Source organism: Hipposideros armiger, unplaced genomic scaffold, assembly GCF_001890085.2.
Source record: "Hipposideros armiger isolate ML-2016 unplaced genomic scaffold, ASM189008v1 scaffold_410, whole genome shotgun sequence".
Classification (NCBI taxonomy): Eukaryota; Metazoa; Chordata; class Mammalia; order Chiroptera; family Hipposideridae; genus Hipposideros; species Hipposideros armiger.
In genome coordinates, this window is record NW_017731760.1 from 601,049 (window position 1) to 623,691 (window position 22,643).

General features: G+C 39.9%; 2 protein-coding genes across 2 annotated transcripts in view; one reads left to right on the forward strand and one right to left on the reverse strand.

Moving 5' to 3' along the window:
* The window catches only part of COPB2 (coat protein complex I subunit beta 2), a 63,243-nt gene extending 50,376 nt beyond the window's left edge, over positions 1 to 12,867 (forward strand). The window contains exons 6-17 of the mRNA XM_019663908.1: positions 449 to 575; positions 707 to 813; positions 2,259 to 2,402; positions 3,070 to 3,200; positions 3,875 to 4,082; positions 7,720 to 7,830; positions 8,928 to 9,142; positions 11,057 to 11,149; positions 11,236 to 11,416; positions 11,601 to 11,669; positions 11,833 to 11,904; positions 12,501 to 12,867. Of these exons, the coding sequence (XP_019519453.1) occupies positions 449 to 575; positions 707 to 813; positions 2,259 to 2,402; positions 3,070 to 3,200; positions 3,875 to 4,082; positions 7,720 to 7,830; positions 8,928 to 9,142; positions 11,057 to 11,149; positions 11,236 to 11,416; positions 11,601 to 11,669; positions 11,833 to 11,904; positions 12,501 to 12,596 (1,554 nt within the window). The 3' untranslated portion in view covers positions 12,597 to 12,867. The remainder of the gene's footprint in view (positions 1 to 448; positions 576 to 706; positions 814 to 2,258; positions 2,403 to 3,069; positions 3,201 to 3,874; positions 4,083 to 7,719; positions 7,831 to 8,927; positions 9,143 to 11,056; positions 11,150 to 11,235; positions 11,417 to 11,600; positions 11,670 to 11,832; positions 11,905 to 12,500) is intronic.
* A 629-nt stretch (positions 12,868 to 13,496) lies between these two features.
* The window catches only part of MRPS22 (mitochondrial ribosomal protein S22), a 15,305-nt gene continuing 6,158 nt past the window's right edge, over positions 13,497 to 22,643 (reverse strand). The window contains exons 2-8 of the mRNA XM_019663909.1: positions 22,512 to 22,642; positions 21,356 to 21,520; positions 19,469 to 19,612; positions 19,081 to 19,164; positions 17,606 to 17,751; positions 14,647 to 14,755; positions 13,497 to 13,624 (exon numbers count right to left, since the gene is read on the reverse strand). Coding sequence (XP_019519454.1) covers positions 13,529 to 13,624; positions 14,647 to 14,755; positions 17,606 to 17,751; positions 19,081 to 19,164; positions 19,469 to 19,612; positions 21,356 to 21,520; positions 22,512 to 22,642 — 875 coding nt within the window. The 3' untranslated portion in view covers positions 13,497 to 13,528. The remainder of the gene's footprint in view (positions 13,625 to 14,646; positions 14,756 to 17,605; positions 17,752 to 19,080; positions 19,165 to 19,468; positions 19,613 to 21,355; positions 21,521 to 22,511; position 22,643) is intronic.

Here is a 22,643-nt window from a genome sequence, read left to right on the forward strand (position 1 = left end):
CATGTAGATTAGACTTGTCCTTTTTACAGTTGCATATAAGTGGAGTTGTACGGTATATTCTGTGTCTGGCTTCTTTTGCGCAGCATAATGTTTCTGAGATTCATCCATGGATCTCATGGATGAGATCTCCGTGAGATTCTTTCGTGGGTCAGTAATTAGTTCCCTTTTTTGCAGAGTGGTGTTCCATTGTATGAATACATCAGTCATTTTAATCATTCACCTACCAATGGACATTTGGATCTTTTTCAGTTTCTAAACTAATTTGTAAGCCCTAGTAATTTGTGTAGTAGTGTGAAACCCATTCATTATTTGTCCAACTATAAGGAGTTCACTGATCTCTTAGGGAAAAATTGTATTAGTGAATCTTCAAATATTTTATATTTTCGCATAATTCACTACTCACATGTATTTGAAGATACTGGTAACATTTGGTGGAATTATGGTTTAGTATATAATATACTGTGTGCCTTCTGTTTTTCCCCCCAGATATGCAATAAGAGAAAGCAACAGTGTGGTCAAGATATTTAAGAACTTTAAGGAAAAAAAATCATTTAAACCAGATTTTGGAGCTGAAAGTGAGTATTGTGTGTGTGTGTGTGTGTGTGTGTGTGTGTGTGTGTGTGTGTGTGTGTGTGTGTATGATACATTTTTAGAAGCCTTGTAAATGGCTCAGAAAGTATCTAAACAAAAACCTTTGTGTTCTTAGGTATCTATGGAGGCTTCTTATTGGGAGTCAGGTCTGTAAATGGCTTAGCTTTCTATGACTGGGACAATACAGAACTCATCCGCAGAATTGAAATTCAGCCCAAACACGTGAGTTCCCTCCATGTTTTTGGAATGTGCATCTTTGTAATGAGCTCTGGGTCCCTGAGGCCAAGAAGTGTCCTTGTTCCCTACTGTCCCTGTTCCATTGTGTTGACTCAGCGCCATTTACCCCAGGGTTGCTTACAAAATCAGAATTACGGAATGAAAATGAGGAAATAGATGTTGGATATTTTGAAAAATATAAAAAAGTTGTACAAANAAAGTATCTAAACAAAAACCTTTGTGTTCTTAGGTATCTATGGAGGCTTCTTATTGGGAGTCAGGTCTGTAAATGGCTTAGCTTTCTATGACTGGGACAATACAGAACTCATCCGCAGAATTGAAATTCAGCCCAAACACGTGAGTTCCCTCCATGTTTTTGGAATGTGCATCTTTGTAATGAGCTCTGGGTCCCTGAGGCCAAGAAGTGTCCTTGTTCCCTACTGTCCCTGTTCCATTGTGTTGACTCAGCGCCATTTACCCCAGGGTTGCTTACAAAATCAGAATTACGGAATGAAAATGAGGAAATAGATGTTGGATATTTTGAAAAATATAAAAAAGTTGTACAAAGGTCAAGTACTTTTCATGTTTTAAATGGCTTCTGACTGAGTAAAAAAAGCATGCTTTGAAGACAAGACTGGGAGTTCTTAACGTGGAAAGGCCTGAGAAAGCTTCCACTCAGTTCAGAAAGCCTTTTCATATTTTAGCTGATAATGGCTGTTTAAATTTTAGGTAACCATCTCTAGGGACAAAATTTACTATTTTTAGAACTGCCTGCTTCTTTGACAACTTTCATTTTCAGGAAATTATCTTTGGAGACAAATCTATCTCCCTAAGGTCCTGGTTTTGTCTTCTCAGTGAGCAAAGGGGGCAAAAATTGGTTCCTAAGGGGTGAAAAAACTTACTTTATATCTATGAAGCATAAGTAATCATTTTTATATACATGTTTTCTATATATACTATATATGTATGTATATGCACCTGTGGTACATATACACACGTGTATACACATAACTTCTATTCATCTTTTGTTATTGCTATATATTATTACAATTTTAATAACAGTTTTTTCCTTTCTTAAAATGTGTATACATTTTTTGGCACTCTCTGTATATGCATAGTACATAGTATCTGTGGTATTAAAATTTCATGGGGTGGTTGATACGGGAAGAAAGGTTGAGAAGCGCTGTTGTAGAGCAGTGAGGAACAGGCTGCACTGCTCTAAATTCCAGCACAGATGGTGTGTGCTGACAGCTCCCTGGCCTTTCTCTCTTAGAACACACTGCCCTGTCCACCCTCCCAAACATATTTGTATTTACACTATATCGTTAAATATACACGTGTTATCTTAATATAAGAAGATAAATCTTGTAAGGAACAAAGCATATGCAGTTTATCATATCCACTGAGAAATCCAAAATCACTTGTCTGCATTTTTGTATTTCATGTTACAGATCTTCTGGTCTGACTCTGGAGAGCTAGTCTGTATTGCCACTGAGGAGTCATTTTTTATCCTTAAGTATCTGTCGGAAAAAGTCTTGGCTGCCCAGGAAACGCATGAGGGAGTAACTGAAGATGGCATTGAAGATGCCTTTGAGGTAATTACATCAGCACAACTTTAGCTTTGTTTTTACTAATTTATATTCTTATAACAGAACATCAGTCATTTTAACATTTTATTATAAACTAGGTTTAGGAAACTAAGCATTTAAGGAATTATGGTAAAATGTGAAAATTAAAATCATGGCTCAAAGATCAGGTGTGAAAGTATGTTTAAAAGAAATTTGTGCTTTGATTTCAGGAACTCCTTAGACTAACTCTGATATCTTTCAGTAAGGAAATTAGAAGGTGTTTTGATCTTAAGACAATTTGGCCAGAGTGACTTAAATGAGCTTTCAGATGGTAAAAATAAATCATTCATTGTGGAGATGTCCTGGAAGGTTTTATGAAACACTTATGCCAGTTTCATGTGTGCTAGGAGTTTAGATAAACACTTTTTTAGATCACAGCTTTGACATAATGTAATAAATGTAAATAAGATTTTGCATTATAAAAAGTCATCTGTGATTCTGTTCTTAAATGAAGAAACAAGATAGAAATTCCAAGAATAGACTTTTCTTTCTTGAAATAGGATTTTGCTTTGCATTCCTTATCATCCTGCCTTATATTCATTCTACCTTATCACCCTCAATTATATTGTTTTTTTGTTATTGGCAAGATTTCCAATGCTGCATAAAATTAATGATAGACTTTTTCTTCTTGTAGGTTCTTGGTGAGATTCAGGAAATTGTGAAAACAGGGCTGTGGGTAGGCGACTGCTTCATTTACACAAGTTCTGTGAACAGATTAAATTATTATGTCGGAGGAGAAATAGTCACCATTGCCCACTTGGACAGGTAACTGAGTATCATTTTGCTTTTGTCTTAAGCATCCTAAATTTAAAAGTATACTTTTTAAACAAAACCTATTGCTGGCTTGTAGGAATGATAGGCCTGATTTTTCAGTGTTATAGGTTTAGTAGGTTGGCAATTGCTAACTAAAATTGCATCAATCAAATGGAAACATTTTTTTTCTTCCCTTTTTTTAAAATTATTATTAGTTTCAGGTGTACAAAACAATGCACTAGTTATCCTTTTCACCCCTCACAAAGTGACAACCCCCCCCCCCCATCCACTGCCCCTCCACCCCTGATATCATACACATCTATTACAATTCCATTGACTCCATTCCCACACTATACTCCACATCCCATGACTATATATGTATTAAATTATAGTTGACATATTATTCAACGGCAGCTTCAGATGTACAGTGCAGTGGTTAGGCCTCTACACCGTCTATAAAGTGGTCTCCCTGACAAGACATGAGACCATCTGGCCCCCTAAAAAATATTTACAACATTATTGATTATATTCCCCAGACTGTCTTCTTTATCCCTGATGCAATATTGTAGTTATCAAATGGAAACATTTTGATCAAGAGGCAGAAAAAGAGAGAGAGAGATTGATTGGTTGATTGATTACCTACTGATTTGAGCTTACTTCTAAATTAGTTTCTGTTTCTAATACAGGACAATGTATCTCCTGGGCTATATTCCTAAAGACAACAGGCTTTACCTGGGGGATAAAGAACTGAACATCGTCAGCTACTCCCTGCTGGTTTCAGTGTTGGAATACCAGACGGCTGTCATGCGGAGGGACTTTAGCATGGCTGATAAGGTCCTTCCTACCATTCCGAAAGAACAGAGGACCAGAGTTGCACACTTTTTGGAAAAGCAAGTAAGGGTGTTTTGTTTGTTTATCTTATTTTTGTGTGTTTTTATAAACCAGCAATTTGAAAGAATGTTAGTATGAATTTGAAGAACTTAATTGCGTAATTGTCACCGATTTCCTTATGGCGGTGGTGTGTCTTGTAAAGTGACGTCACTAGTTACTCTTCTCCTTGCTCAGTACCGCTGTCCTTGGCCCCCCATTGAAATGTTGGAGATGACTGTCAGTCTTCCCTTTCTGTCGACACCTTTTCCATTCTATCAATAGTTTCATTTCTGTGTGTGCTGCATTTTTGTCTCCATCCTAGCTAGCTTTGTTTGTTCATTTGGTTTTTGGTAAAATACACGTAACATAAAATTTACCATTAGTATTATATGTTTTTCTTAATGTGGTGTTTTTAAATCAAAGTTACATGTGCATGAAGCATAAAGTTTTAAAAGGCTTAAGGAAAAAACAGTCCTCCCTTCCCTCTCTCATTTCTACACCCTAGAGGTAATCACTTTTAATTCTTTTTAGCTGTCTCTGTTGGTATTTATTTCCACATTCTAAATGACATGCTTATATTGCTATTTCTCAGCTTTAGGCATTCCTTGTGACTTCCCACTCCATAGATGAGGATTGATCTTCCACCCCCTGCCTCTACTACATACCTGCCACTTTCCTATTCCTTATCCTCCCAATATAGCCATATCATAATTTTGATTAGATCAGCATTCGATGGTTTACATCACTGTGGCTCTGTAAACACTGTTCACCACTGACCCATGTGTATCATAGCTTTCCCTTCTTGCCGTTTGTTTTTCCTGGAGTTAATAATTGTCTTTTTTTAAACTTTGCTTATTTTGTATGCAATTATGGCTATTCTCCCTATTCTGCTTGTTCTCCGGATTTCCTTGAAATCTCCTTTCAGTGTGTTTAGTCTGCTTTAGTCTGAACTGGGTTTTTCGCTCTCATCATGGATATCCCTCCCTCACCATCACATTGGGGCTCCCCCTTTGCCTTTCTTGAGTTGAAGCTATTGTTTCCTGTATCCCGTCTCCCCTGGTTGACTCCCTCATTTGGCTGGAGCATGTTCTTCAGTAGTTTCCTGAGATAAGGGTTATTAACGGGAAGTAGTTTTTTTGTGATCTTGACTACCTGGAAAGTGCCGCTGTTCTACACTAAAACATGTATGACCATTTAACTGGATACAGAATTCTGGGTTCCAGGTAATTTTCTCTCAGAATTTAAAGACATTGTTCTGTTGCCTTCTAGCTTCTAGTTATTGTTCAAGTCTAAAGCCATTTATATTCCTGATTCTTGGTGCCTAATCTGTTTTTTTCTCTCTTCTGGATCTTGTCCCTGTTGTTCTGGGATATGATGATGGGCCTTGAAAGGGGTCAAATATAATTCATTCCGCTGGGCACTAGATGAACTCTTTTAATTGGAAACTGATGTCCTTCATTTTTGAGTTTTTAAAAATTCTTTCTCTGATGATTTCCTTCCTTCGTTTTCTGTAGTCTCTCTCTGTGGAATTGTTATTCAAATGTTGGACCTCCTGCACTGGTTTTCTCATTTTGTTATTCTTGGACTTTTAAAATCTTGTTTATGGGTAAAAGTTTCTCATCTTTCTCTGAAGATAGGGATGATAGTTTTTTGTTGCTGTTTTAAAGTTTTCCCCCTACATTGTAGGCTTCTGTCAAGTTGCTGTTATTGGTTCATTTTGATCTGTTTCCTGTTCGAGATTTTGCTCAGGTATCTGGTGATCCCTGGGCACTCATTTAAGAGTGGAGGTCTAAGCAGCAGATCAAAAGGTGTAGGTTTGTTGTGTGTGGACTTACAATATGTGACGTGACTGGGAACCTCAATGTCGGTATCTTCATTTAATGGGTTTAATAACTTCATTTATTCATTTAATGAATTTACTGAGCACCTCACATTGTACCAGGCGCTGTTCTAACTGGCATATAGTCCTCATTGGCATTTTAGTTTATTAAGTCATAACCCTTGGGCTGGTTAAAGTTTAGAGAAGCTCCCCCAATTACCATCACTCTTGAGCACTAAGGAGAAAACAGCTTGGTGCCTCAGTATTTAGGATTTCACTTAGTCTCACATCCATTCTCAGAATCTCCTATTTTCCTGTGGGTGCTCAGTACTCTGTCCTCCAGGTGTGCAAGGTGTCCCTGCGACCAGGGGCCCTCTAGTTGCCCTCTCCAAAGAATAAACCTGTCTTCTGTGGGTGTCGAGGGGTGTGAGGGAGAGGAGCGGGTGCCTGGGTATCTAACTGCTTCTTATGCAGATTTCCAGGCAGTTTCATTTATTTGGGTTTTTTTTAACCCTACTCTTCTCAACACACCTTTGGGGATTCTGAGGTGGGAATCAAGTTGTTTCTATGCTGTTTTCACTCCTGATTCCAGATTAGTTTTCTCTAGTGTTTTAACTGAACGTTCATACTCCACCACTTTTCCAGCTTCCACAATTTTGCTACTAATGTCTCCTCTGCCTTTCTGTGTGTCCTTGGGGGTGTATGTCTGAAAATAAGAATCTCTTTAGTGTCTTTTCAGTGGGGATTTGGAGGAAAACGGAAATAAGTGTATTTACTCCACCTAATTTCGTCTGCTTTGTCCTTACCTATATCTGACTAGTTTCACAGATCTCCCATCCTCCACTCTTAGATTTTATATTGTCTACATCAGTGCCAGGGAAGAAAGGAGTGACACAGACTATTCAGAATGCCTTGTTTACATTGTGCTCACGGATGACGGGGGGAGGGAGGGGCAGCTTGTTGAAACGTGATGGTGCGGCCATCCTGAAGATCCCGCTGGACAGAACTTGGAAGTACGTCCAGCTTCTCCGTCCTGACCACCCCGTAACTGAGCATCCTCCCGCAGTCTGAGCTTTTTGTCTAACACACCACGTCCCTAGAGCTGAAGAAGTTGCCTGTCAGGCAGACGTCACCAGCACTGTTTGTCTTGGGAGAGAAGCTAATTTAGAAATTACTGTAGTTGGTTTAAAGCCTGTTTTTGATGACTCTGGAGTAGTGGAGCATGGGAAGGAATACTTGCTGATGAATAAACTGGGCATGAGACCAACAGTAAAGGCACAGGTATGACACCCAGTCAGGACCCGAAAGCAAATGTTTGCTAAACGACCTACAAATGGTGGGAAATCGGAAGGTTTTACATTTGACTTCCTTTTCTTTGAGGGACTGGACTAGATGCTGTGAGGCCCAGTTTAGTGGGGAGATTATGAACAGCTCGGTCGACACCACTGTCTTTTTTTTTAAATGACTCCTGTTCAACTTTCTAAAATCCTTCTTTTTGACATTTCTGTTTACTTTCACGTTTCTAATTTTACTAGTTGTTTTACTTGATTTTGTCTAGCATTGGTGAGCTTCCATTGCTTAGAAAACAGTAGGCATTGTGTGACTGAATTTTGTCTGCTGGGATTCTTATCAGTTAATGACTCCTTAATTTTCCTCTATCTTCTCATTAGAATATTCTGTTTTATATTAACTTATATTTGAGTAATGGAGTTTCTATGTCAGGGTATTTTTAGTTTGGGAGGGAAATGATTTGCTGTGTGCATGTGTGTACACTCTTATATACAGACTACACACATTTTTATGTACAAACACACACACATATGTATTTTTTAATCTGTTTAGGGCTTCAAGCAGCAAGCTCTTACAGTATCTACAGATCCTGAGCATCGCTTTGAACTTGCTCTTCAGCTTGGAGAACTAAAAATTGCATACCAATTAGCAATGGAAGCAGAGGTATGTACTAACTGATAGAAAGGTAAACAGGTTCTTCTATGTGTTTAGTGTACTTGTAAGTCGTATTAAAGTTTTCTGAAATGCAAATTAGTGACTCATTTTGGTGAGTTTATTGCCTCTCTTTGGTCTTGTTAAAGAATGCATTATGTTAATCTTTGCATAAATTAAATGGGTTATAGTGGAGATATTCTTAGCATTCTAATTTAAGAAAAAGTGTTTTCCCATCTCACAGGAGATCTATTTTGGAGGAGAAAGAAAGCTGTAAGATAGTAGATAAACTTGTCTGGGAGCTCTAAGAGTGCAGATGTAGTGGTCATTTGCCAGTATTCCAAACTAGTGAGAAAGACAGTGGTTTTACAGAAGGGTTCTGACATTTTGGAAGTTAAGATCATCCAAATATGCAGCATTTTATTTGATTTCTGAGAAGCTACAAATGACAGATAATATTTATTACTGTTAAATATTTAAGGACATAAAACAATTTTCTTATCTTTCAAAAAATGGTATTAAATCACTCGTTAAAATATGGCAATCTAATTACCTTAAAACTCCCATTAGATGGTTTTAACTTATTTTTGCTATAATTACAAAATAAAAATATAATGGGTTGTTTATTCATGCATCGTTAAAATTGATTTGTGTTTGAATTAATTTTGTATATGTGAATAATTTCCATTTTATACATTTTGTCATTCCATTTTGTTTTGATTGATAGAACCAGCTTAACAAGTACAGCTCAATATATATATATTACTGGGGGTGCAAAAAAAATGTACACAAGTGGACACTTTGGTCAACGTTGCTCAAGCAGTAGTTCACCATAATCAGAAGTGTCTGGACGCTGATGGTAACCCCTTTGAGCACCTCTTGTAATTGCAGATGTCAAATGTGACTGGTATTCATCTTTTGTTATTAGTATATATTGGGTATTACAATTTTGATAGTTTTTCGTTTCTTAAAATATGTATACATTTTTTTGGCACCCTCTGTATGTATGTCTCCCATTGTCAGCATAGTAATATTCAGGTAATAGAATAATGTTGTTAGAAATTCATATATTTCCAAAAATATTTTAACTTGGAAACTCTTTCGTACAGTCAGAGCAGAAGTGGAAACAACTTGCTGAACTTGCCATTAGTAAATGTCAATTTGGCCTAGCCCAGGAGTGCCTGCACCACGCACAGGATTATGGGGGTCTGTTGCTTTTGGCCACTGCCTCTGGAAATGCTAGTATGGTGAACAAGCTAGCAGAGGGTGCGGAGAGAGATGGCAAGAATAATGTGGCATTCATGAGCTACTTCTTACAGGGCAAGTAAGTATTAATCCAGGCTCTAAGAGGTGGGCATGGAAATTAAAAGCACTTACTTCTGCATTGACTTTGAGGGAGGTTTTTGGAGGAATGTGAAGAATGAATCCTAGAGTTTGAACTAATGCCTGGCCGAATGGCGTTGCCAGTGGGGGCAGTCAGAGGACAGTGCTACCTTAAGTACTGGGGTTTCTGTGTCAGCGGGGTATTTTTAGTTTGAGAGGGAAATGATTTGCTTTTAGCTTCTTCTCAGGTGGCACTCACCTTCAGTAAAGGATGCTCTTAGCACATCTGGTCTGAATATTTGAGGAAAATTAGCAGTCCAGGGAGGCTCAAGTGGGAGAAATTTCTCAATAGCCCTGCCTCATGATGGCAGAAGGTGATGGTGGTGGTACCTGAATGGCAGGTGATTTTACCCAAATTGGATAATTCTGATCTGTTCATGGCAAGAATAAAAGGGCATGAGGATGCCAGTTACTTTTAGATTTGCACGCAACTATAAAGCATAAAAATGTTAAAAGTTCTGTTAGTACAAACCAAATCATTTCAGCTTTAGTTGACCATGTTATGAAATAAAACTCAAAAGTATTCATTAATCTTGCCCTAGATGCTTTCTAAACCCCACACTTTATCACAAAAACTTTGGATATACCCTGGGCCGGCCGAGTGGCGCGATGGTTAAGAACTGGCTTGGGACGCCAGAGGGCCCCGGTTCGGATCCCACATATGAGGGCCAGTGACACTGCCCTCCACAGCTAAGATGCTGAACAACAGCTCAACCTGGAGCTGGGCTGCCCTGAGTCGCCGGCGACAGCGTAGGCTGCAGCCCCTGCTGCAGTGGGTTGCCATGGGCTACCGTGTGTAGCCAGCAGCCAGCGTGAGCGGCCAGCAGCCGCCGTGAGCGGCCATCCAGAAGCCGGCGACTGATCTGCCTCACCCGGGAAAAAGCGCAATGATGGTGCCAACTTGGGCCAGTGAAGCAACGTCCTCCACAACTAGACTGAAGAACAAAAGTATAGCAACTTGTCTGTTCCCCTTCCCCCAATTCCCCAATAAAAATCTTAAAAAAAAAAAAAAAAAAACTTTGGATATACCCAATATATGTATTTATATTTGTCATTTTTTATATTATGTATGTATATATCATACATATTTATAAACTTATATACCTTGTAAGAATAGGTCCACCATTTCTTACCTATAATTTGAAATCCAAAAATATTCTGAAAGTAGATTTTTTATAACTTGAGGGCAAAACCTGACCTGAAGTACTATTCGTTTTCTGCCACTTGGTATGTTTTTATCGCATTTAGTATTTATGTGTTATTGCAGGACATTGTTTGTTAATGCATAATATTAATGGTTTTATTTGATGCTGATGATAAGTGTTACCTTTCTAAAATTCAAAAAATTCTGAATTGTAAAATACTTTATCCTCTTTATCAAACTTACAAAGAAAAAAATCAAAAGAAAACCCAAAGCGGACACTCAGGTATTTCCTAGCGGACACCCCTGGACTGTCCAGCACAGCCCATGCTGGAGACACTGCCCTCGGTGTTCCCACTGGCGAACCTGTTTCTGTTGCCATGGATCCTGAGGCTTTTAAAAGGTGCCCATCTATGCTGCCTTCACTCGTCCGGAAAAGCCCCTTTGGATTCTTCTTAGGAGTTAAAACAAGTTAGAGGTTGAAAATGGTCCCAAAAGCTGTCTTATCCTTCACACTCCTGGAGCCTATTGATTATGTAATACACTGGTGGTGACAAGTTGATGGCTCAGTGACAGAAATGAGGTGTCTGTGTGGGAGCTGGGGAGGGAATGCTGACTCTGCAACACTAAGTCCACATTTCTTTAATGTGGTAAGTGCCAGTGTTAACAGCATTTATTCTTGGACACAGTGCCTCTCTCCTTTTTCACTTTTAGGCTTGATGCTTGCCTGGAGCTCTTGATTAGAACTGGACGGCTTCCAGAAGCTGCCTTCCTGGCCCGGACTTACTTACCCAGTCAGGTTTCAAGGTACAGACTTTTAATTTTAGGAAGAAACGTTTCAAATAAAAACAGCACACTTATTCAGTCTCCCTTTGGTTCCATATCTGTACTAGGGTGGTGAAACTCTGGCGAGAAAATCTCTCAAAAGTCAATCAGAAAGCAGCAGAATCCCTTGCTGATCCAACGGAGTATGAAAACCTTTTCCCTGGACTAAAGGAAGCCTTTGTTGTGGAAGAATGGGTGAACAACACACAGGCTGATCTGTGGCCAGCCAGACAATACCCCCTTGTCACGGTGCGTGGCCTGGTGCCAGGCCTCACTTAGTGTGGCTGCAGGGCGGCGGTGCATTCATGACAAGCTTTTGAACAGTATACATACATTATTGGATTAAGAGCTAAGGTCTGGGATTTAGACCAGATTCATAGAGGAATTATGACTTCAAAATATTTCATTTCATTACTGTTTTATTCTCTAATAGCCAAATGAAGAAAGAAATGTTATGGAAGAGGCAAAAGGCTTTCAGCCCTCAAGATCTGCAACTCAGCAGGTGAGTAGAATACTTATTACATGAGGTAATCAATCTGGTGGAGATTTGTTGATTTTAAGTACCATCTCCCAGTTCCCAGTCCTGATCAGCCTTGCCTTGGGGAAAGCTTTAAATTCCTGAACAAATGCTTTGTCTTTCTATGTATCTCCACTTGGGCTTTCAGGAACTTGATGAGAAACCTGATTCTCCTACTCCGGTTATCATGGCCTCCCACACAGCCAACAAAGAAGAAAAGGTACAGCCGTCACCCTCAAACTTCCCACTGGAAAGCCAGTCTTACCCTTTCCCTCCCTCCCTGTGTCTGCAGGATGTGCAGGCCTCTGTATTTTGTGACATAATCAGTTTCCGAGCAGGGGCTTTGAAATGGAGAGATGCACTTTTTGTCAGACTACAGGCTTACCTCATATTATTGTGCTTCGCTTTATTGCACTTCACAGATATTGCATTTTTTTTACAAACTGGAAAATACCCACCCCCAGCCAACCAGCAAGATTATGACTCGCTGAAGGCTCAGATGATAGTTAGCATTTTTTAGCAGTGAAGTGTTTTTTAACTAAGATATGTAGGTTTTTTTAGACATAATGCTATTCCACATTTAACAGGCTACAGTCTAGTGTAAACACAACTTTTATATGCGCTAGGAAACCAAAAAATTGGTGTGACTTGCTTTACTGAGCTATTCTGTTCACTTTATTGGGATGGTCTGGAACTTAACCCACAATATCTCTGAGGTATGCCTGTATTGTGTTAGTTCTCTTTGGATCATGAATCAGAGGTAACTTTTCTTAAAACATAGTACTCTATGACTCACCCTCTTCCTTTCCTTTGTAGAGCTTACTCGAACTAGAAGTAGATTTGGATAATTTGGAATTAGAAGATATTGACACAACAGATATCAACCTGGATGAAGATATTTTGGATGACTGAATGTAATGTTTCGCATTTATCCGACTAAACAGATCATTATGGACAGGTATTGATCGTCACCCTGACCACAGTGCTTTGGACTCAGAAACTCCTTAGATTTTTTTATATGTAAATGCTGTGGCCTACTGGGAACGCAGTACCCTCCTCATCTTAGGAGGAGTTTATGAGCAGCATCTAAATCACTGTTTCCTTGTTAACTAAAACACATGGGCTTTGATTTTTTTTTTCCATACTGTCATTGGACCATATGTCATAAAATCTTTTGAATTAATGAAGATGCTTCGTTTCCTTTCTAAACAATGAAAATAGGCTTCTAGTTTTAGAAAGCTGAGCCAAAACTACACCTCACCCTACAGATCAGCCCACATTCTTTTCTTTGCATCACTAAATCATATTTTCACATATCATCAACCACATTTTTCTTAGAACCAAATATCTAGGCTGTAATTTTGTTAACCTTTTTTCTTAATTTCATTGCATTATTCCCCTCAGTCTATGTGGCTGGGTGCTTATGCCTTGTTCTGATTTTGTCTGGTAGCTACCTATTTCTGGACCCTGGGTCTGAGCCCCAGCTCCTCTGACTTCATTAAGCTGGGCTCTGTGTAAATTACAGCTTGCCCTCTTTGGTAACACGGGAAGGCACAGCCCTTTTTTCTTCTTACACTGTACTTACCTGATGTGGTTAGAGAAATTAATGTCCAGGCACTCGAATATACTTCTCAGTTATCCCCGTGTGGCCTGGGAAAGTGAGTTGGGTAACAAGTTTTTCTTTGTATTTCTGTTAGGGGCACTATTTTGGAACTTAAAAAACAAAAAGATTTTATAGGGAACTCCAAACCAGTACTTTTTAACATTTTTAAACACTCAACTCAATCAATATTAACAGAGAAAGCTAGTCAGTATTTAGTAAAGTGAAATTTATTTAAGTATTTTCAGGAAGCTGCAGAATGGCTAATGAATGCTTCTTGATAAGCTTGCAGTGTTAATTCTATATATGCTCCCTTCTGTGCTTCTGTTTTTGCAAAGACCTGTTTAAATTAAAAAAAGGTTTTAAAGCAGAACATATACTGCTTATAAAATTTTCAGTTTTGCTACATCATTAACATTTCTGTAATAGCAAAGAAAAGTATCAGTTTAAAAGTCTTCCAAGTTTCACAGTTTTTTTTTCTGATTATAAAGCAATAGGCATACTACAGGAATAGAAAAACAATATCCAGCACAGTTCCTGCAATACTAATTCTAAACACCAGAAGTAGCCGAATATGGCTGCCATCTTTCAGAAAAAATTAAGAAAACCTGACATCTGCACCTCCTGCTAGAGCAAAAGAAAGCTGGAGGATGCAAATTAGCAAACTAATTTTTCACTTTAAAGAATATTTTCTCCAAAAGCATTTTGCTTTTTATCAATAGTAGTGCTGTAGTTTCTCTCTACTCCTCCTAAGGTGTCATCACTGGTCGTTCTTATCCTTAGTAAGCTTTATAATTGCTTTGCAGATGTATAAGATAATACTGGGATAGAAGTCCGATCCACAAAACCATGTGTAGCCTCAGCATAAGACACGAAAATTATACAGTGGTCTCCCCTTCCCTTCCTGAAAAAAAGATCTCAACTCTTAACATTTACAGAGAAATCTGTGGAAGCCCATGGTTTTGAAGTATGCATTTCAAAATAATGCACCTAAGTCTTGGTAATATACAAGAACCACCCTCTCTCTTTTTGGACACCTAAACAAGAATGTGACCACATTGAAGGCCAGGAAGTTGCACTGGGGACATGTGCCACCTAGTCCTCCACCATGCCCAGCTAGTGACTTCATCACCTCAGATGCCAGTACTCCAAAGAACAAGGGGCTGCTGCCCCACTATCTGAATTGCTTGGACTCCAGCTGAAGCTCCCCACCCCTTATCCAGGCTGAAGAAATATGGGGGCTCTAATCTCTGTTTCAAGACCACAGGTCTGTTTGGTTAACATTAAATATGACCTACGTCAGAATTCTCCCCAACCCAATTATCACCACACAACAGCCAACATGGAAGACAATCTCTGTACCTTAATTAAATGCAATCCCTCAGCAGCCTGCTCCTTGGCCTCCTGAGCTGACTTGCTGTCTGGATGGAGGATGTGATACAGCTGGACCAAGCTGGCGGCATCATCCACTCTAGAGTGAAAGGGTTTTCTGTTAGAAGGGTTTACTGTTTTCTTCTTTTGCTTCACAATTCTATAGAAAGGTGTGCCAATTTAAAACCAAATTATCTTGGGCCAGAAATTTTTTTTTTTAAGTCTTCAGTTTTATATTTTCAAATGTATTTTCAGGGAAATTGGTTAATTTAGGCTTCATACCAACTCTGAGGTAGGTAAGGCAGGAGTGGTCATAGGCAGTGCCCAGTTTATGAAAGTGAATGTATTCTACAAGTGGCTGTATTCTTTTTAAACTAGAGCATCATTTCTCATAGAAAGCCTTCCTAATGGTAGATGATATCCAGGCCAGCCCACGTCACCAGCAGATAATGTCACCCAACTCAGGGCAGGAACGTACCTTCATCCCACATAAGCCAGAGGCTGCCAGTCATGGGTATGCTCAGAGCCACTGTCCTTTAAGATTAGCAATGACATCTAACAAATTTTCATCGAGACTAGTGGGTAAATGCCTCTACAAGAACCTCCTAGGAGTCCAAGGAAAGACACCTGGGCCACCTGTCTAGTCACAGGAACCCATTAGGAAAAATTAGCATTCTAGTGAAGCAAACTTGAAATTATGCACATCAGACAGAAGGAAAGCCAGGTTCTATTTCAGTAATCTAACTTTAGCGTCACACAACTGCATGATGAAGCCAGAACAAGAATTCAAGTCTGGTTTATACGTACATTTTTAGAAACCTATAAACAGTTTTTATCAACATTAAAACTTCCCTACCCTTCCCCAAACCACCAATCGCTATCTTCTCACATATTAACACTTTCCGACCCATTGCCACCTCAAAGCTAAGGGGGTATGTAATAATAACCCTTCTAAAACGCTTGTTCTTTTGAGGTTCTGCTATGTACACTTAGTGAGTCTATAGGCTTCCAGTTGTGGGGTGGAGTGCTCCCCAGCTGTCATTCTTCGCCCTTCCCTAATTTCCTATTACCTGAGCTGGGGGATATCGGAGCATGGCTAAATAATTCCTCAAGCCATTGGTGACCTTAGAGAAGGCTCTGGGCTGATCCCGGGTCCATCTACCCTAAAGGCTCCCCTGGAGGGAACTAAGCAACCAGACCTGCTCAGGTGGTAAAACTTTCCAGGGGAAAACTATTTCAAAATGTTCATTTTAAATCTCTTGTGCTTGTTATAATCTAACCAAGTCCAATAAACGTGGCAACAAAATATCTTCTCAAATCAAAGATAAAATTCCCTTTAGAACTTAGGCATGTGGCCCCATAAAGAGCTAAATTGGGTTTCTATATATCAGAATCGTGTTTACAGGTTCATTACAGTCATGCAAAAATATAATGCCTGCATCTCACAGAACAATTTAGCTCCACACCCAGCCCAAGAACAAATAAATATACATGTTCAAAAAGATTTTAAGACTCAATTCAAACCCAACAGTGTGACTTGAGTCTGAAATGTGTGCAGAATGCCAGTTCTACCTGGGCTCCACTCAGTGAGGACACGCACCCTCTCCTGTCTAACCTGGGATTTGCAGCAAGCTGTCAGCTCAGAATTACCACAGGAACGATTTTACTTATGCAGCGTCGGAAAGGCTCACTCAGGACTCAAAACTCCCTCCCAGTGTGCAAATAAACTGCCGCAGATGTAAAGCTTACATGACATAACAAATACTACTATATTATCACATTAGTATACCTCGATAAAGAACTTTAATGTTCAAAGTCACACATTTCTGTGTTACTCTAATTTCTTACCCCCCCCTAAATGATAATTTTATAATAAAATCATTTTGGAATGATTACATTTGAGAAACTTCAAGAAAATTCACTCACAGGTGATGTCAATGCTGATGCACCTGAAGGCAGTCGCTTGTGAGCCCCCTCATGCCCACCAGCCAGCCTCCTGCCCATCCCCCTGCTCATGTGGGATGCAGTTCCTGCCCTCGGGCCTGGATTCCACCAACATGCTGGTGACGGGCTGGCTGGAGATCATCTACCATTAGGAAGGCTGTTTCTATGAGAAATGATGCTGTTTCCAAATATGGGCTGTATTTCTTAGACAATGCCTATGGAACCTTCTAGTTACAAATGCCTTTCCTTTGTGTGAATGGTTCAGATTATATGGTGGATACTCTGAGTCAAAACTCCTTCCATTCTGAAGGTGGCGATAATCGCTAAACCCTCTTGCAGTTTACACTTTGAGTCAAGCAAGGGCTTTTTGTAGAAAGTTGACTTTCTAACTACGACCATGCTGGACTGTTTTCCAGACATTTTGGCCTAACTCAATCAATAAAAAGATCCTCAAAAACAGTTTTTTCTTCAGTTTTATCACAAGTTGTAAAGTACACTATTATTTCAGCTAGAAGGCTGGGAGCACACCAGCCTGCATGCTAAAATACAATAGAGAGTCTGTTTCATGCAACTTTGAAAAAAACTGTAACCTTTTTGATGCCTTAAAAATCTTGGCAAAAGCAAGGGCTATAAAAAACAAGAATATTTTCATAAATGACGACTTTTACTGAAAAGCCCTAGAAATAGTCCTACCAGAAAACAAGCACACCACCCCCTCCTTACATTTCCAGCACTGGCGAGGCCAGGGATGAGTCGATATCCAGGGTGTAAGTACAGATCCAAAGCCACCTACCCTTCCAAAGAACCTAGCTCTGTTTACATTAACACAAAAGCAAAGACAGAAACCTGGTCTGTGCTGAAAGAACAAACCCATAAACAAATTGAGGTAAGTGAAAGCTACTTATCACTGGACAGTACACTGTTATCACTGGAAAAATAACAGCTGAAATACGGACTTAATATTACAGTAATAAGAATTTCTTTTACTTACTAAGATCATACTTACAAATCTCTCTGAATCTGGTCAATCAGTAAACCATCAATCGTTTTCTTATTTACAAAATACCAAGCCATTCCACCAAAGTGTCTTGTTGAACGTAAAAGGTCGTACTTTCCATGTTTATCTATATCTTCATAGGTCTGATGATGAAACTATCACATAAAATGCAATTTTTCAAAAACATGAAAATAAAAAGTGAGCAACATTACTGGATATACACTTACTAGCATAAGTGCTGCCCAAGAAAGTGTCAGTAAAACCAGGTCTACTTACTACCTGCCTCCACTGTCACTAACCAGTATGTGTGATTTAGACCAGCCCTCCACTGTAGAAGCACATGGCTGCTGCCTGGAAAAAGCCCGCCAAACCTTTATAGCCAGACCAATTACTTCCCAGCAGCCAAACACTATTTATGAAGCACCTTACACAGAGACCACTGGGAATAATGGACCACCATTTCTTGGTCACTAGGGGAAAAAGAAATCAAGAGTATTCTTTCCATCCCCTTTTCCCTATCTCATCAACCACCGTAATTCCATCAACTACTCCACTGCATCTTATTAACTACTGTTCCTTCAGTTTTCCTTCCAAATTGATCTTCCTAAACAAGGACTCTGATGAGGGCTTTTTTTGTGTTCAAAGGCTTTCAAAGTCCTGCTCACTGAAGTCCAGATTCCTCGCCTACCATCTAGGGTCACCTGTGACAAGGCCCCATCTACCCTCCTAGTATAATCGTGCACCACTCCCTACATATACATAGCTTTCGCAGTAAACCACATGACTGGCCATTTCTCAAGCACACTGTTTCCTGCCTGTTCATACTGTCTCCTCTACCTGAAACACCTCACCCAACTCCACCTGCCATAACATTCCCTGCCCTTCTAGAACCCTCATCAAGATCCTTATGAAGCTTTTCCTGAGAGCACTTGGTAACCTCCTCTTAGCACCTATCGTCTTAGACCTAAGGTGATAATTATCTGTGTACTTATGTAGCACCGTTCACCACAGTCTGACTGCAAGCTCTGACACAGCACACCCTATCCTAGTTCATGTCATCACCTCTACTATCCACGATAGTACTTTACACATAGAAGGTACTACATGATTACTTATTAAATTGAATTATAAGACATACACACTGCATTTCGGTGAATTTTAGTAAGTAACTTTGTTCTTGTATGATAAACTGAAAAAAATAATAGGCTGTGCCATCAAGTTTGGGTCCTAATTCTACCACTTACTAACTGTGCAACTTTCAGCAAGCTACTTAATTCTCCAAAGCTTAAATTCTCTCATCTATAACTCAATGGTGGTTGTAAGGATAAACTATCTATCTGGTATACATCAGGTTCTCAATGGTGTTCAGGTATTTCCATTCTCCTCCTCCTGTATCAAAGCTTATAACCTACCTCATTGTGTGAGATTAGAGCGCTTACAACCATACTTAAGCCCATACTTCAGAAACTACAAAATATACTCACTTTGATATATTCAGCAGAATCTGGCTCAAACTGGGCAACACAGAGATTGAGGACATCAACATGCCGGTCCCGGCTGTACATGGTCTGAAACCACACAGCAGAGTTGGAATTAGATGAGAAGAAAACAAAAGTTCAACACCTGTCCTGACGCCATGACAGGCCTGCCCATCCACGTACAGATCACATCTGCGCCCATCAAGAGGAACGCAGAACTAACACAGGCTTGGTACCTCACACCTAGATACAAGGCCCAGCTACAAGGCAGATAACCCTAGTCGAGTTATCAGAAATGTTTATCTGTTTATCAAAGCAAAATGCCCAGCAGCACCAGAGCCAACTGTTTGAACAAAAAAATCACCACTGACTCTATGAAACCAAGTCACCTTACCTGAAGATTTTCTTCCTTGAAAATTATTGGTGTTAAAACTCTCCGACCTTCTTTTGGGAAATAAATTTGTATCATCCGGTCCCGTTCTTCCCAAAACGCTTTGCGTAGTGTGCCACTTGGTTCTCTGACGACAATAAAACGCTCCTGAAACAGAAAACAAGGATGAGATTACAAGGACTTATTTTTAGTTGCAGTGTCCCATTAAATACCATTATAAGAAAAATTTGCAATCAACAATATAAAGTGCAACTGGGAAACAAATGCAATCATATGTATGATTTCAATGATAATTTTAAACCTCAATGATTTCATACTTCCTTCACTAATCACTGCTGTGCCTCTGACAGTCAGAAATCTAAAATGAAAGTATTTACTAAATGCCAACTATGGTCCTAAAGTGGGTTCAATACATAAAATGGTTCAACTAAAGCTGATCTGAGATTCATCTAAATGCATTTCAGAGGAAAGAAGTGCTATAAAACCTTTGCAGATTGTTTCATTTCCCCATGCCAAAGTCTGACCAAATAGACTTTATTACTTTATGATCTATATTGCAAGTCCTGGGGATACAAGGAACAAACTCAGGAATGTAGTCCTAATTCCGCATCTCTGACTCCTCACACTGGCATGAGACGTAACTGTCAGACTGACTGACCCACCTGCCTCTGGTCTCTTCACGCTTCCAACTGCCAATTCCCAGGCCATGGGATCACTGCCTCTGAATTCCACCCACTCTTCGTACCACTCAACTGGCAATTTATCATGGGCGGGATTCCTGATACCACTCAGATATTAATATTATTATAGAACTGGAAAAGGGCAGGAACTGTGGATTATGATTTTTTGCAACACTCGGGAGTGACAACAGAGCTTTGCATACAGCAGATACTGATACACATCTGATTAACCAGATGGTACTCTCAACTTTTCAGTGGTGTAAGAGTCTCTGAAAGTGTTTTGAGGATAATATAATTAAAACCTTCATCAACCACTGCAAATAGGAAAAAAAAAAAAAAAAAGCCAATGCCAAAATAACACAACTGCTCCTCAAAACGATTTTGGTCATTTGAATTCCAACTTCCTTTTTCCCTTTCAGGTTACAGAACGCTCCCACAAAGTCTTCACAGCACTGCAAACATATCACATCTAACCATAAACATATATGATAAAAAGACTAATATGGGGTGGCCCTTTCCCCAACCCTAACATTCTGTAACATTCTGCATTTTGTGGGCTGAATTATAAATTACTTTTTATTCTTTACTTGATAAAGGCTCAAACACAAAACTGATATATTTTATAAGTATCACAGTGTTCCTTTGGAACCGGCAATAAAAGGAAGAGGAGCTAGAGAGGAAAAACGACAGAAGTGATGGGTGCTGTCTGAAAGTTATCTGGGGAAATCTGCCATTCTTAATGCAAATTCTGAAAAGTGGAAATCTTTTGGGAAGTCTGGGTTTTTGGCATCATCAAGAATTTACAGGAAAGAAACACTCTGTCTTCTCAAACAGCATCAGCTAAGGGAGTCAGTCTCACTTGGCAGAATCTCTCTTCTCCCACTGCCTAGAGTTCTGCCTGTTTGTGCTTTGGGGGTGGGTTTCTGTCTATAAACCCCTTTTTCTGTCTTAGCACACGTCTCTTTCTTTGCAGTCAATCTGGACTAGACTGTGTCCATAATCTGCAGGGAAATGGTAACATGATGTGGGGCAGGTCTGCATTTCTCTTCTTTCTTAAGCTGTGACTTCCAGAAGTGTCTCACCCAGGCACAGAAATGCTGGTTTGAAAGAATCAGGGCCAGTGGGTCGCATGATGTTGACCCTCATCACTCAGTCCCACCTCCGCACGTAAGTATCTCAAACAAAGATCATTTGGCGATTATATACTCACCCGGTGTGGTATGCTATATGATATATCAGTAAACACATATTTGGCTGTTTCTGTTCCTTCCAAAATCTTATCTTCGGCTAACACGTCATTTATTGGCGTTCGCTCTTCCAGAATTGGTGGCATTTTTAATTGTACTTTAGCTGCCTCAACTGCTTTTCTTGTAGCCTAATGAAATAAAATATCTCTTAAGGAAAGCCACAGGTTACAGACCAAAGGATCATCTGACAAAAGCAGATACTAATAAAAAATGCTGAGAACCACAAAGAGAAGAAGCCATAGGCATGAAGCCGTGAGTGAAACGCCAGGCCTGGGCTCCTGGACCCTGGCCTCTGCCTCTGTGGTATGGCTGACAGCACCAGCTACAGGCTCACCGTTCTCCAAACAGCAAAGGAATGCTCTGAGACACAGCTGGGCCACAAGAGAGGCTTGAAATAGTATACAGGATTTCATTTATTGGGTGCTCGCTATGTGCCAGATATTGTTCAAATACTCTGAAGGTATTTGGCCTTATGAGCTGGAGGCTACTGTCATCTCACTTTATGGAAGAGAAAATAGAAGCACACAAATGCTAAGTAAATTGCTAGGAAGTTGCAGCACTGGGATTTGAACCCAGGCAACTCAACTCCAGAGTCCATGCTCTTAACCGCTGACCACACTGCTCCATGCCATGCTGTTAACAGTGGTTAACTCTGAGAAGTGAAAGGGGGGCTTTCACTCTTCATGTGATATACCATTGAATATTTGAATTTTTGCTATGATTATAAGTTATTTTTGAATTAGAAAGAAGAGCAATAATGCTTCACATATTCATACATAGAAGCATGTCTCACAAAGCACTCAATACCCTATACTCAGGACGGACAGTGGTGCCGCGAGTAGCTCGCAATAATTGTTTCTGCAGGACGGACGCTGGAGCAGGCAGTGCAAAGGAAGGGTGCTCTGGCACCCGCCCTGACCCGCTCGCCCTCTGCCTAACGGGGCCAGGCTCCCGCTCCTCTCTGCCTGCCTGCTCCCATTTCTTTCCCCAGCTCTGTGCCTGGCTCTCCCCGCATCAGTGCCTGGGGAAGAGCAAATATCCGCATCTGGCGGGGCCTCCTGAAGTCTTTTTGAACCCGTTAAAGAAAGGTATCCTTCCAATGCTCCTGCATTCTCGTACCTCTTCCAGCTGTGCCTGGGTCATTAGCTTATAGGTTGGTGGCTTCAGCGCTTGTACAGCTGGCTTAAAAATCTTCTGCAAATTCAAGCCTGTCATCTTGATGAGTATGCTTTGGACTTCCTCATCCATAAA